This window comes from Microcebus murinus, chromosome 19, assembly GCF_040939455.1.
Source record: "Microcebus murinus isolate Inina chromosome 19, M.murinus_Inina_mat1.0, whole genome shotgun sequence".
In the NCBI taxonomy this organism is placed as follows: Eukaryota; Metazoa; Chordata; class Mammalia; order Primates; family Cheirogaleidae; genus Microcebus; species Microcebus murinus.
Window position 1 is genome coordinate 27,557,271 of NC_134122.1, and position 16,028 is coordinate 27,573,298.

The 16,028-nt window shown below is 40.4% G+C and overlaps 1 protein-coding gene across 2 annotated transcripts; it reads right to left on the reverse strand.

The window, feature by feature from the left end:
- Positions 1 to 2,772: 2,772 nt before the first annotated feature.
- Positions 2,773 to 9,090, reverse strand: FAM200A (family with sequence similarity 200 member A). 2 transcript variants are annotated; one of them, XM_075995310.1, is made up of 2 exons: positions 8,966 to 9,090; positions 2,773 to 5,297 (listed from the first exon to the last, which is right to left on the reverse strand). In XM_075995310.1, exon 2 carries the CDS (start codon positions 4,669 to 4,671, stop codon positions 2,944 to 2,946), a length of 1,728 nt encoding a protein of 575 aa, XP_075851425.1. In that variant the 5' UTR covers positions 4,672 to 5,297; positions 8,966 to 9,090; the 3' UTR covers positions 2,773 to 2,943. The 2 variants fall into 2 exon arrangements, with proteins under 2 accessions (XP_075851425.1, XP_012614821.1); XM_012759367.2 differs by having other exon boundaries at positions 2,774 to 4,772.
- Between the last annotated feature and the right edge of the window lie 6,938 nt (positions 9,091 to 16,028).

Consider the following 16,028-nt stretch of genomic DNA (forward strand, 5'->3'; position numbering starts at 1 on the left):
GTGGAGTATTGATGGTCCCTGGCATGTAGTACCTGCCAATCACTGAGACATTGGTGAACTGGTATGGGATAAGGGTAGAAAGGGATGTGCTGAAAGCCACTGACTTCTTGAAGAAAGAAAATAACAAGGCAGATGACCACCAATTTAATGCAAAGTCTAAGTTTCAGAGGGTCTCCTTGGTAGCATTTAAAGAGACTTCCATCTACAAACAGAATCACAGAACTAAAGTTCAAGACTTAATTAATAACTGACTTAATCCTAGCACTTTTGGAGGCTGAGGTGGGAGGATCTCTTGAGGCCAGGAATTCAAGACCAGCCTGAGCAAGAGTGAAACCCTGTTTCTACCAAACAAAACCAAAAATTAGCTGAGCATGGTGATGCATGCCTGTTGTCCCAACTACTTGACTGAGACAGAAGAATTGCTTGAGCCCAGGAGGTTGAGGTTGCAGTGAGCTATGATGATGCCACTGCACTGCAGCCTGGGTGACAGCACAACCGTATCTCAAAAAAACAAAGTCTTGAGAACGATAGAACTTTAGCAAAGCTCTGGTGGGGAAAAGGTGGAAGGGATGGGATGATATGGGTAGCTGTGCTTGAAGCACTTTAAACTCCTAGGTTTCCTTTAACTCTGGCTCTGCAAAAGTGGACCACATTGTTGGAAAATAGAACCTTTTCCTTTGCTTGAAGAAGATGCCTCAAATGAAGCAGGCAACATACAAGATGACGCTGATCCTCAGAATCTGCCCCCGCCTCCCTACCCGTCTACCATATGGATTAGAAAGAGGATATTAAGAGAAAAATAGGTGAAACAAGGTTTGGAGTTTTGTTAATAGTAACGTATCAATCTTGGTTTCTTTTGACAAAGGTATCAAAATAAAAATCCCCTAATGAATGCATAAATTCAGCACACTCCCAGTCAATATCCTAACTGGCTTTTTGGTATAAACTGACAAGCTAATTCTAACATGTATATAGAAATGCAAATGGCTTAGTAGTCAAAACAACTTTCCAAAGTTGGAGGAACCAAGTTGGAGGAGTTACATTACCTGATTTTTTTTTCGAGACAGAATCTTGCTCTGTCACCCCAGCTAGAAGGCAGTGGCGTCATTGTAGCTCACTGCAACCTCAAATGCCTGGGTTCAAGGGATCCTTCTGCCTCAGCCTCCAGAGTAGCTGGGACTACAGGCACACGCCACCATACCCAGCTAACTTTTTTTCCTATTTTTTTGTAGACACCAGGTCTCGCTCTTGCTCCGGCTGGTCTGGAACTCCTGAGCTCAAGCAATCCTCCTGCCTCAGCCTCCCAAAGTGCTAGGATTACATGCATGAGCCACGGTGCCTGGCTTGTTTTGGTTATTTCTTACCATCTAGAATAGATATTTTTAGAGTATACATAAGTAATAGCCTGGTTTTCCCTTATTAGTTAATCTTTAAAAGTTTCCCAAGAAAGGAAAAATAAGAGGGAAAGAAAGAAAACAAAGTAAGGCAGAATCAGTTTTAGACTGTCATACAATTAAGAAGCCAATACTTATTTATCTCTAAAGCATAGAAGCCAAGGGGAGTATGTCTCCTATGTTAAGTAAAAAGATCTCTTCCAGAGACACTACAAATAATCTCATGAGGGTTATTTCCTTTTTGTTTAAGGAACTTCTCAAATGACCAATTCCATTCATGTCCAAAGTTTTCCCCAAAAATGGCCACTGCAATTCCAAATTGTCCCTGGTGAAACTGCTAGTGAGATACATGTGAGTTATGTTATAGTGAGAAAACATGAAGGAAGCAAGTATTTGGTCCAGAAGAGGCAGGATTTTTGATTGAGAAGGCCCCACAAAAACTGTCATAGTCCTTAAGGATGGTGCTTGTGCAGAAACTTACAACCTAGAAGTTGACCAAAGGCCAATTCTCACTTATCAATTAAGATAGACAAATCTTAATTCTAGGTAGAGAAAACTAAACAAAGCAGTCCCCAAGGACACAAAGACTTCTTTTACATGGTCTCTTGTCCCTGTCTTGGTCAAGTTGGGTTCTATTAAATATTTCACAGGGCCCACACTGCTCCAACTGTACCACCAACCCCTAATACCTGCCCTGTACTGAAGTGTGCAAACTCCTCCTAGTTTCAGCTGTGGTTCTCAATATAGCTCATAGAAATTTTGCATTCAGTAACTATGGATTATTTTGCAGTTCTCAGGTCTGTTAGTTGCTTGTTGCTTCTTTTATACAATGACTTGAGGTCATGTCAGTTTCACAACTGTTGGAGGTGCCCTGTTACCTGGTTTTACTACAGATGCCATCCATGTGAAGGTTTCAGTTTTGCAGTCCTAGTTGCCATGTGTTTTCAAGGAGGCATCTGGAGAGATTAAAAAATTATGCCACTATCATCACTATCTTCTCTCTTGTGTCCTTTTAGATAACAAGGAAAACCACAGAAATAGCCCAGAAGACTACCTAAACATATCATTAGCTAGAATTATAACATATGGCCTTGCCTAAATAAACCCCGAGTCAAGGAGAACGGTGTTAATCCTCCTTTGATGACCTAGCCTAAATAAGCATCAAGACTCACTTTCTGGAATTAGAAAGAAAAGGGAAAAGCACATAGACACCAAGAGGGCAAGTAACTGAGCATAAACAGGGCTCTGCCAGAAAGGCAGTAGCAAGGCAGCAGTGCTGGATATGGGAATAGATTTCAGTATAAAATTAACATGTTAAGAACATTATTTTTCAAAATTCTTGATAGTAATTCACAGAAATATGAATATATTTTATATCACCACCTTGTATACACACACACTCATGCAAATGAAACAAGTTTCATGAAACAATACTATGTAGTAAAATAAAAACCTAGTTAATTCCAAATATAACTTTATTAACATTTAAATACAACATACCAAAAAATCCCTTAAAAAGTACAAACACAACATTTCGTGAAGATTTTATTTAATGTGATGGGTGTGCTTGCCTGTTCATAAGTTCCTTCCAGTCAGGAACACATGAAGATAATGCTACCCGCATGTCTGGTGCACTATTGAGCCTATTTCTTTTCTTTGTTTTCAATCGTGTCAAGATTGAAAATCCTAGTTCACACAAATAAGTAGTTGTGAATGGTAATAACAGCAATATACTCTTACTACTCAGCAATGGAAATTCACCTTTAATCTTAATCCAAAATGCTGATAAACTTAATGTCTTATAATAATTCTTCAGTGTGAATGATGAGCTGAGCTGTAATAATTCATTCTCTTCTTCAGGCTCCAAGTTTAACTCAAGTATTGATTCTGGGTTTTGAAAAGCAAATGGATTTTTCATCCAAATATTTTCCTTTAATGATTCAAATTTCTCTTGTGGAAAGTAATAAGTAAAGGTTTGAGACAAAGAGGAAAGATGTGACAATATCTCTAATTTTATGTCTTTTAAGCAGTCTTCATTAATAATGTTCTCTTCAATGTGTTGCAACAATGTTGGGAACATATAGTAGCTGGGGTGATTACTTTTAAGTCTTGCTTGCCACAATGATAATGTCTTTTGGAATCCTAGAATATGTTCAAGATACTGAAATATATCATTGTTTTTCCCCTGTATTTTCAAATTTAATTCATTAAAAATGCCAAAAATATCACTTAAATATGCCAATTTTGTTACCCAAATGTCATCTTCAAAAATATTTGCCAAATGAGATTGCTTTTCAATGAGAAAAATGTAAATCTCATTCCTGAGTTCATATACTCTGCTCAATACTTTTCCTTGAGACAACCAACGAACTTCTGTGTGAAACAGTAAGTGGGTATGGTTAACTCCAATCTCTGAACAAAATATTTCAAGAAGTTGGCTGTTCAATGAACTTCCTTTAATAAAATTAACAATTTTCACTGCATTTTTCAATACATCCATTAGACCTGGTGGAATTTCTTTGGATACCAAAGCTTCTTGATGAATAAAACAGTGATTCCAAAGAGCATTGTTATGGGTTGCTTCTAACAATTTTTCAATAACTCTGCTATGTTTTCCAGTCATATTTGCTGCTCCATCACTTGAAATTCCTTTACAATTTTTCCAGTTTAATTTATACTGACCAACAATGCACTTTTCTAGTTCATTAAATAAATCTAATCCAGTTATATGTGAACTTAAATTTAAACAACATAAGAGATCTTCTACAAAATCATCTTGCCACACATACCTGACATAAACCAAGAATGTTGGACAACTTGCAACATCAGTACTCTCATCAAGCTGGATTGCAAAGTCTATACCAGACTGTAGCCGTGTAATAAGCATTGCTTCCAAATGTTTTGCAATAGTACAGATTCGACGAGATATCGTATTATCACTAAGAGGTATAGTTCTTAGTTTATCAGCTGATTTATCATCAAATATTGTACGTACCATATCCATACATGCTGGAAGGATAATTTTTTCAGCAGCTGTGTGGGCCATTTTCTCTTTTGCCACTCGATATGCAACTAAATATGATGATAGTAAGGCTCTCTCATTCATAGTTGTAGAGTGGCTAAGAAATTGTGGAGATGACTCTACATTATTTTTTTCCCTTTGAAAATGGTCTTCTTCATCTTCTTCATCTTCATCTTCCTCCTTCACCTTCACTATCACTATGCCTTCCATCTCCTGGGCAGCCTGGGGAGACAAATCCCTTGATTCAGCAGTCATTATTCAGGTTAAAGGAACAGGCTAACTTGATCCAAACAGGGTCTGTTTTGCAGGGCTATCCTTTGTGACCTAGGAGGTTTTATAGTTTGGTTTTTGCTATCCTGCAGGGTAGAAAAATTTAATAGCAGTATTAAAAAGCAACATTGTATTGCTATGCCATTAACAACTTATACAAGACAATTCACTAAATCCAGTGTTGTGACATGGTAAATACTGAGTAACCCTCATTCATGCTAGCTGTGTGACAGGCAGATCTGGTGTATTACATACGCAGCTCTTTTAACACCTATGGAAACCTAATGAGGTACACATGATTATTAATCCTATTTTACAGATAAAAAAATAGAAGCTGAGAAAGATTAAATATGTCTAACAATGCATAGTATAGTAGAACCAGTACTTAAACCCAAGTCTGAAGCCAGTGTCTTAAGTATGCTGTTACATAGCCAAATCGAAAAAGTGATCTGGTCACTCTTAAAAGTAATCACCAAAGTAGGGTATACAGGATGATCCACTGGGGCACAGAGAAAAGAATTAGAATTAAGAAGAAATCAGGAAGCCAAGGCAGGCGGATAGATGAAGGTCAGGAGTTCGAAACCAGCCTGAGCAAGAGCGAGATCCCGTCTCTACTAAAAAAAATAGAAAGAAATTAGTTGGCCAACTAAAAATATATAGAAAAAATTAGCTGGGCATGGTGGCGTGTGCCTGTAGTCCCAGCTACTCGTGAGGCTGAGGCAGTAGGATCGCTTGAGCCCAGGAGTTTGAGGTTGCTGTGAGCTAGACTGACGCCACGTCACTCTAGCCTGGGCAACAGAGTGAGACTCTAACTCAAAAAAAAAAAAAAAAAGAAAAGAAAGAAAAAAAAAGAAATTAAGTTGTATAATTACATGAATACTTGAAAATTTCATGTTACATAGACCCATGAGTTATTCTAGAGGGAGAATAAGATTTCAATAGCAGATGGGGGCTTACTAGATACCCTCATTTGCTTGCTTCTAATATATTGCAATGTTTTAGTGTTTATGTAAGCCTAATGGATTTATAGATATTATTTGGTTTTACTAAACTAACCTTCAATATTAGTCACATGGCTTAATTGATTCCTGCAAAGAAATAACAGCAAGTATGTCAAGGATGGATTGGATCGCACCAAGAATAGCTATCCAATGAAGGATGCTCCAAGAATTCATTGTTTTGACTAATTTCATCCAATACTGGAAGATAATGCAATTCCTGCAAATCTTAATTTCATTCTCTTATTCATTAATCTATAATAACCACTACAGAAAATGTCTCTCAAATTTATCCCCTGTCCCATGTCCATTTCTAAACTAGAGTTTGGGCTCTCATTACCTCTAGCATAGATCACTGCAATAATCTACTTAGCTGCAACTTCTTCCTGTTCCAAATCAAACTACTAATGGGGTCTGAACAATATTGCCAGAATACAGCTCTGAACATATCACTCTCTCATCTCAAAAATTAAGCATAAATCCCATTTCAAGGTCTCCATACCAAAACAATCTTCAAGTCTTTCCTCCCATTTCTTCACAGACTCTATACTTGACTCAAACTGGACTCACTGTTCAACATGTGCTGGTTTCCCATCTTCATCCCTTTTCCTGGAACAATCTCCCTCCCTAACTCCATCCCTCAAAATTCTATCCTTTCTTGAAACCCATTAAGCCCTTCCTGACAGCTCTAATTTTTATTTTTGTCCCATCTTATAGCATTTCTAGTATGTCATCATTTGTGTTGCCATTTTTACCCTCATTTTCCAACTATTATATTTTCTGTGCTCACTTCCCTTCATTTTTAGTGATATAGCTCCGGAAAACTCCATTCTGTCTGTCATGGTGGCAGTATGAATCAAAATGAAGGGAATCCAAGGAGGAGGAAAAACTGAAAGAGATAGGGCTGAGGCCAGGAGCATAGTCACTCCTCTCTGACTTGGACAGGCCTTCACAGAGTAGTTTCCTGCTCCAATTCAGGTGGGTAACCGTAAAAACACTGGGTTTTATTATATATTTCTCAAATGCTCTCTTGACTTTCAACTCACTGCCTCCACCACTGGTTGGGTATGTAATATTTTGACAACTCTTGCCCTGAAATTTAATTTTTAATGCTTTCATGCCTTATCTCAGCTAGACTACTACCTAAGAGTAAGCATTGTCTTTTGCTTTCATTATTGCCTATAAGTCACTTAACATAGTTCCTTGCAATGAATAGATATTTAACACACCAATTGCCACATTAGAAAAATTTTTTTCCTTGGTGTTTTATTACAAAACAGAATAAATACTTCAAAAACAAAACAATTTAATGAAAAAATTTGTTACTTTTTATTGTGTTCTGTGCATGAGTCAGATGCAACTTGAAAAATAGTTCATGTGGCTCCCAAGGTGAAGAGACATGACTTACATATGCTTCACACAGCCCCTGGCTCAAAACTAGCATGAGTTAAATACAACTCACAGGTAAGTTAAGGTGTTAAAAAAATTTTGTTCAGGCCAGGCACGGTGGTTCATGCCTGTAATTCTAACACTCTGGGAGGCTGAGGCGGGCAGATTGCTCGAGGTCAGGAGTTCAAAACCAGCCTGAGCAAGAGCGAGACCCCCGTCTCTACTATAAATAGAAATAAATTAATTGGCCAACTAATATATATAGAAAAAATTAGCCGGGCATGGTGGTGCATGCCTGTAGTCCCAGCTACTTGGGAGGCTGAGGCAGGAGGATTGCTTGAGCCCAGGAGTTTGAGGTTGCTGTGAGCTAGGCTGACACCACAGCACTCACTGTAGCCTGGGCAACAAAGCGAGACTCTGTCTCAAAAAATAAAACAATTGTTTAAATGGAACAATATGAACATTTTCTGCTCATTCATAGAAAGTTTAACAAATTCACCATAGGCCTGACTTGAAAGGACATGTCATTTATCAATTAAGAGATTTCACTATATTATGATTGTCAGGTTATTTATAAAACATCTGAGTAAGAATGAGAGAAATATTATGTAGTAGCACAGGTTTAAGATACAGAAATAAATTTTACATTCATGGGTAAGTTATATAAATGTCTCCCATTAAATTTCCCTGCATAACCAATCTACATCCTTCCTGAACAGTAAGGTTTCACTGATTTGCTTACAAGCTATTCTCCACATTCATTAATTGATTGCCTATGATCTATGTAGCACTGGTTTGTATAATAAATGTTTCTTAGGTTCTCTGTCACTTAACCTTTCTCAATAATGGGAGTAACTTTCTGTATACTGGTGACACAGTAGGAAATGGAGGTGGGGCATTAGGTGTTGCCTAGCTGAATTTTTCACAGTTCAATTCAGTCTATCATTGAACTTCAAAGTTGCAAGGGCCTTTGATATAAACTATTTTATTTAGGACAAATTTGAGACATGGTAGGTCTATATTTCTTCAAAGAGTATCCTGTTAATCCGTGGAGGAGAGAGCGCCCATAACCGGACACCTATTGGCCCAAAGCACTTTCCACTGCTTCATCCCTCCAAGTCAAGCAAAGTTACTTCCCACGACGGATCCCCCCAATGTCCAAAATTGCTCATTTAAAAAGCCTCATGTGCAGCAAAGACAATATTTGAAGAAAGAAACAAAAAAAAAATAAATAAAAAAAAAATAAAAAGCCTCATAAACTCCAGAAACTGAAAGGAAAAGGGTGAAGTGTATATAATCTTTTCCTATTGCATCCTAATCACTTCTTTATTCAATAGGCTTCAGACACTCATCACCATCATAATGGTGCTGGTTTGAGGGTGAACAGATGATCTGTGGACACTTGTGAGACTTACCAAACCCATCAAATTAAAAAGAAAAAAAAAAAGGCCCATGGAACTTGGTATCCTCCAAGGTCGCCCAAATTTTACAACTCGGGGTCCATAGGAACTCAGAAAAAGCCCTCACCAGAAAGAAAACAAATGGGGACAAGTAGGGAGCACAGAAATCAGACTAGGGTCATTTTGTTCACGGCTCCTTGGGGTGAAAACCGAAGGCTAGGGGACAAGAAGGGACATGCAGACTCCCTCTCCCCAGTCCCAGGAGTATCCGTCCCGGTTCAGAAACCAAAACTTCGTACCTTTCCCATCTGAACCCAGGGACTGTCTCTTCTGGGAGACAACGCGTCCTACCGTTGGGGCTGGGACTGGGGATGGATACATGGGTCCCCCTCCATCACGTTCGGGGCCGTTCTGACGCGGGGGCAGCTGAGCACAGCCGCATACATCCGCCTCTGTTCTCGCCCGCCCTCCCTGGCAGCACCCATGTCTCACCGTGAACCCCAGAGAAGACTGGGGTACTGGGGTGGAAGACGGCTGTGGCTCGGAGGATCGAAGGACACTGGCCTTGGATCCTGGCCGTAAGGGTATCAGAACCCAGAGCAAGCGTCACAAGGGCCGGAAGTGCGTCACAGACGCCTTCCGGGACTGACCTTCGCTTCGGTGTTCTTTCTAGGACGCAGGAGGACTTCGGTCCTGGTTTCCAAGTCGCAGGGCTCCAACCCCTGGCTTTGGGGATCTCGCTCCTCAGTTTGTCAGCTCGGAGGACGTGCATGGGCGGGAAGATTAGGTTTCCCTTCATACTGCCCTGCTCAGATACTTATACGTTTCTTCTATTTTTTCTTATCGATGGCAATAATTATAATAGTTATAATTATCAAACAATAATAGTGATTGTGTGTGTGTGGCAGAAGAATTGAAACCAAGTGGCGTAGACAGAGGGAGATCAAGGATAAGTGGTGTCACAAACCGACGTGGTTGCTTCTCTTGGGACCCTGATTATTTTTGTATTGACAGTTGAATGGGCAGTATTTTTGAATACTTGGTCTATGGGCAACAGATGTTCTTTCCAACACTAGATAGTTATGAGATTCTGAGCGTGGCTAACGTTTCCAGGGAGTTTTCAAAGTAAAGATAGTGAAATTAGTACATTAAGTTGAATTGGAGGCATTTTTGTTGTCAAAGTGTTATTACAATAAGTATAGTTTCTACCATTACTTCCTGAGTAGATCAAGAATAACTTCGCCTTTTATAAAACATTAACTGAGACCTTGAATGGCTAGCTCAAAAATGGAAAAGCCCACAAAAGGAACAGCCACCGGTTACAGAGATTACCTATGTAAGCTTACCTACAGAGCCTACCACTAGGTGGTATCCTGAATTATCTTCTAAGTCCTGACCAATGTTTCACTCCTTATGAGGTTTGATCCTGCCATGGTTGCCATTATTTTCTGCCTTTTCTACTTCCCCAAGACTCTTTCCAATAATCTACTTGAGTGTGCCTTTACTCCTTTATCAATGGCTGGCTGACTCCTTGATGACATCATATTCGCAGAACTTATTCCTCCAGCTACATCCTCGTATTTTCTTCCAGTGTTCCAACTCATCTCTAAGAGCATTATTATGCATTGTATTTTTTTTCTTTATCTAAACCAGTCTCTCCTCCCCACCCTGTCTCCATTCCTACATTGAAATGCCTAAAGGCAGGTGTCCTCAAACTGCCGCCCTTGGGCCACATGCGGCCCGGCAAGGAATTTATCAGGCCCACTGGGTGTTTTTGTCCCAGATGCCTGTCTTGCTTAGCAGCCAACTCGACCTGGGCCCACAGTGTGCATGTGTGGAATGTGCGCCGCGCTCTCCAACGGCCCTCCAATGGTCTGAGAGACAGTGAACTGGCCCCGTTTTAAAAGTTTGAGGACCCCTGCCTAAAGGGTTCGGGAAGGTATATTACTGAATGCAGCTGGCAGAGTGTAAGCTTTTGTATTTATGTAGTGTGGGTGGCATGGACTGTGGGGGCCCTAAAAGTGGCCCAGTAGTATTCTGTTTACAGTTCAGTGGAACACTTACAGTGTCTATTAAAGGAAATGTTCTTCCTGGGAATGAGGACTATAACCCAGCTGACTCTAGATCTTGGAGCTAGAAAGCACAAATTCTACAATTGGGTTACCAGGTGTAACAGTAACAGGGGATACTCCTGTTTCATTCTCTTGGTTCTTGAACACATGTAGTTTTTCTGTTGGAAACATGGTACTATATACCTATATTAGTCCCATGCATCTGCATCCAGAAAGACAGCTCCCCAACTTTGCAAAACATTGTATCTTAGCATTTTAGCTGAGTCTTCAGTAGGCCATTCCAAAGTTCTATGTGGCTAGCTGCTTCTATATGATTAGTAAGTACCATGAACTCTGTAGTTTTATTATCACACCTCTTTGGCTATTAAATGGATTCCTTAGTTTAAGGTATGTCAATGGATAAGGCATCCTGTAAGCCCTCAAGCTTACATGTTGGTTGTAGAGAACTTCTGTAAGGCCATAGGTATAAGTAATGGGTGAGGTGGCAGTGGGGCAGAGAAGTAAGTGATGTGGGAGTCCAGGCCATGTGACTTATTTGTGCTTTCTTGACTTGTTTAAGCCAGACTCCAAATATACTACATCTTTCACATGGTGGATTACTGCTGCACTTGCTGTACCTTATGATTTGGTGTATGTAAAAACACACAACTTGGCCAGGTGCAGTGGCTCATGCCTGTAATCCCAGCACTCTGAGAGGCCGAGGAGAAGTGGGAGGAATCGCTCATGGTCAGGAGTTCGAAACCAGCCTGAGCAAGAGTGAGACCCTGTCTCTACTATAAATAGAAAGAAATTAATTGGCCAACTAATATATATAGAAAAAAATTAGCCGGGCATGGTGGCGCATGCCTGAAGTCCCAGCTACTCGGGAGGCCGAGGCAGGAGGATTGCTTGAGTCCAGGAGTTGGAGGTTACTGTGAGCTAGGCTGACGCCATGGCACTCTAGCCAGGGCAACAGAGTGAGACTCTGTCTCTAAACAAAAACAAAAACAAAACAAAAACACACAACTCATGATAGGTAGCTCAGGTTGAATAGTCATGAGCTAAGGTCAAAGTTTTAACCCCTATGAAGTTTGTTAGCATGCCAGAACCTTTTTAAAATGGAGGGTGTTTATTTTTTCTTGCCTTAAAAGGCATGTCTTTGCTCCAGAACCTTAGGTATTTGTGTCACAACTCTTTGTTATGGCTTGAATTGTATCACCACTCCTCCTCCAATTTACATGTTGAAGTCTTAGCCCCTAACATCTCAGAATGTGAACTTATTTGGGAATAGGATCATTGCAGAAGTAATTTCTTAAGACAAGGTCATGCTAGAGCAGGGTGGGTCCCTGATCTAATATGACTATCATTCTTGTTTGGGAAATTTTTATTTTTTGCATTTTTTTGGAGGGGGCACCTGGATGTGAGCTCTAATCCTTATGTAAAGGGGAAATTTGGACATAGTGTACAGAGAGAATGCCAAGTGAAGATGAAGGCAAAGACTGGGGATATGTTTCTACAAAGCCAAGGAATGCCAGACTGCCAGCAAGCCACCAGAAGCTAGGGGAGAGGCATGGACAGATTCTTCCTCATAGCTGTCAGAAGGAACCACACCTTAATTTCTGACTACTAGCCTCCAACCTATGAGCCAATAAATTTCTGTTGTTTAAGCTGCCCAGTATATGATATTTTGTTATGGCAGTTGTAGGAAACTAATACACTCTCCTATTGGGGCTTGCCAGGGGACTCCATACAGAATCTGTATCTACCAGATATATTTTTGGAACCATTGTATTTGCAAGTAAGCTTGCACTGTTGCTTGGACTTATTATAGAACCTTCTCTTGCTCTGAGCCCTACTAAAAAGTAGAAGCCCTCCAGGTTACCTGATATGTAGGTTGAAACAGTTTTCCCAGGTGCCGTATGTGCTGCCTCCAAAATCCAAAGAGGCCCACCAAGCACTGTGCCAGTTTCTCTGGGATTAGGAGGGAAAAGATGAAACAACTTGTCCTTTACCTTTGGGTGATGTCCTTACATTCCCTGGACCATTGGAACAGCCCCCTAGCCCCCCCAAAAGGCATCAATTTCACAAGTCTCTGAATCTTCAGGTTTATGTACTCCTTTAGTCAGATGTCTTGCTAGAACATCTATGATCCTTGTCACATGCTGCCCACTGGGTACATTTAGCATTTGTCATCAGTATGGTGGACCAACATGATGGTGAATAATGGTTCCTGTGGACAAACTGTGACACAGAACAGGTCTTGAGATCCCACTGTTTCCCTGTATGAGCCCTGACTGTAACTCAGCGGACCTGTTGAGGCTGCACAATTGATTTTCTTTGCATTACTGCCCCTGTTATAGACAGATTCTAGGCTTCATTTTCAGCTCAGCCTTCCTAGCTGCAGAATTACATGGTAATTTATCAGAAATCAGCTACTGTATACATCTAGGTATATTTCTGGACTTTCTATTCTGCTTCAGTCTATCTTTATGCCAATATAATACTGTCTTGATTACTTTAGTTTCATAAGTCTTAAAATCATATAAGTACTGTAATTTTACTCTTTTTCAAAATTGCTTTGTCAATTCTAAATATTTAGCACTTCTAGATAAACTTCAGAATCAGTTTTTCAGTTTCTATTAAAGAAACCTGCTGGGATTTGGGTCGGTATTATGTTGAATATATAGATCGATTTGGGAGAAACTGACATTGTACCAATATTGATTTTTCCGATACCGGTACATGTTAGATCTCTTCATTATTCAGGTCTTTTAAAAATTCCCCTCTTTTATAATTTTATTTCTCTTTTTTTTTCTTTTTTAAGGAAATGGACAAGACACATCTTTTATAATTTTATTTTATTTTATTTTTTTGAGACAGAGTCTCACTTTGTTACCTAGGCTAGAGTGAGTGCCATGGCGTCAGCCTAGCTCACAGCAACCTCAAACTCCTGGGCTCAAGCGATTCTGCTGCCTCAGCCTCCCGAGTAGCTGGGACTACAGGCATGCACCACCATGCCCGGCTAATTTTTTCTATATATATTAGTTGGCCAATTAATTTCTTTCTGTTTATAGTAGAGACGGGGTCTCGCTCTTGCTCAGGCTGGTTTCGAACTCCTGACCTTGAGCAATCCGCCCGCCTCAGCCTCCCAGAGAGCTGGGATTACAGGCGTGAACCACCGCGCCGGCCCATTTTATAATTTTAAATGACAGGGTATTGTCCATCTTTTGTTAAAATCCATTCCTAAGTTTTTTACATTTGCTGGTGTTATTGTAAATAGTACTATTTTAAGATTTTCATTTTCCAGCCAGGCGCGGTGGCTCACGCCTGTAATCCTAGCACTCTGGGAGGCCAAGGCGGGTGGATTGCTCAAGGTTAGGAGTTTGAAACCAGCCTGAGTGAGACCCCGTCTCTACTAAAAACAGAAAGAAATGATTGACCGACTAAAAATATATATATACAAAAAATTAGCCGGGCATAGTGGCACGTGCCTGTAGTCACAGCTACTCGGGAGACTGAGGCAGTAGGATCGCTTGAGCCCAGGAGATTGAGGTTGCTGTGCTAGACTGACACCATGGCACTCACTCTAGCCTGAGCCACAAAGTGAGACTCTGTCTCAAAAAAAATTTTTTTTTTCATTTTCCAGTTGTTTGTGGCCCACATATATATAAAGATGATTGATTTTTCTATAATGACTATTAGTTTCTCATTGCTGCTGTAGCAGATTACCACAGATTTAGTGGTAGGAAGTCAGAAGTCTAAAATGCGTCAGCAGTACTGTACTCCTGCTGAACGTTAGGGGAGAATCTGTTTCCTTACCTTTTCCAGTTTCTAAAAGCTGCCTGCATTCCAAGGCTCTTGGCCTTTTCCTTCACTTTCAAAGCCACTTTCCTTCACTTTTCACTTTTAACATCTTCAAATTTCTCTAACACTCCTGCCTCCCTCTCGTAAGGGCTTGTGATTACACTGACCCTATTGGATGATACAGAATAGTCTTCTTATCTCAAGAGGCTTAGTATAATCACATCTGCAAAGCCCTTTTGTGCCCTGTAAGGTACACATATTCCTAAATTCCAGTGATTAAGACATGGGCAAGTTTGGGGAGGCAGCAATCTGCTTTACACTGCAGATGTTAGGTCAGGTGATTCTGTTCAGGGAGTAGAGCACACTTGGACAATATGGCTTTGGAGTTCATGACACCTTGGACCTTTTGTGTTACTTAAAATCTAAACTTATAACCATGCTACAAGCATCACTAACACGTCAGCACCGTGAGACCAGATGCCTGATCCCTCATCCTAATCCCTAATGTTGTTTGTTGTTTGTTTGTGACAGAGTCTCCCTCTGTCACCTGGCTAGAATACAGTGGCATCATTATAACTCACTTCAACCTTAAACTCCTGGACTCATGTGATCCTCCTGTCTCAGCCTTTCCAGTAGCTGGGACTACAAGCACACATATATTTTCTTTAAAGCAGTACAGTTCAAGCTAAAAATCACAATTTTTATGAGTTGGTTAATTGTTTCCACCCGTGGTGTCTGGAGAACTGTTGAAAGGAAATTTTGTTGAAAAATGAAATGGTAGTTATTATTTCTAACCACTCTTTGTTATGGTGGGACACTCTTGGTGGGAAATGGACTTTTAGATGGGTACCTCCTGTGGTCCTCTCGCTGGAGCAAATTGAGTCAGCTAAAACTAGGATACAATAATTTGCTCACCTTTGTTGCAGAAATTGTTTCCCACCACTCTGTGATAGGTACAACCTGTGAGGAGCTTTGGGGTTGGGAAATGGCAACTCAGGAAAGATCTCCAAACCTACAGCTATCCTAGGATATTAGAATAGTGGTTATGAAAAGGAGGGAACAATGTGTCATCTGTTGTCCCAGGGAAATGACAGACATCACCAGGGGGTACATTTCTGTTCAAGACAAGTTTCTAACTGGAGCTGTCCAGCAAGCAATGGACTAAGCAGTTTTCTTTCTCTGATCCGGAATCCATTGTGATGAGGAGACTATAGAGAGACTGTGTTATAGCATGAAGTTAGATCATAACAATGGTACACAAGAGGGAAAGAGAGGAAAGGCATACCAGAATCTCCCAGAAGCTGATGCAATTAGAAAAAGCATATAGAATACAGTGCCACGTTTCAGATTTTCTTATACTTAATATGAAATGTCAAATAACACTAAAGGACAGCATTTGATTTGCTTAAATAAAGAAGTAACATCTAAAGCTCCTTCCAAATCACATTTTTGATTCTCTAAGAGGCTTGTCTGTGCCTAGCAGATCTCATTCCATCCGTAAAACGTCACATTCTCTAAGAATCCAGGGCGAGGGTGCTGGGTCACAATGCCCTAACGGTTTCTCTATCAGCGCTGCCATGCTTTACCTATCCCTGTTTCTGCCTAGTTTAATCTTTCCACCAGGAATGTAGTTCTCTTCCAGTCTAGGTCCTCAGTTTCTCTTTCATTCTAACTTGCTCAATGCCGCCCCGGCTTTCCCC

Coding starts and splice junctions, on each gene's coding strand:
- FAM200A (XM_075995310.1), bottom strand. CDS start 4,671: ATGACTGCTGAATCAAGGGATTTGTCTCCCCAGGCTGCCCAGGAGATG.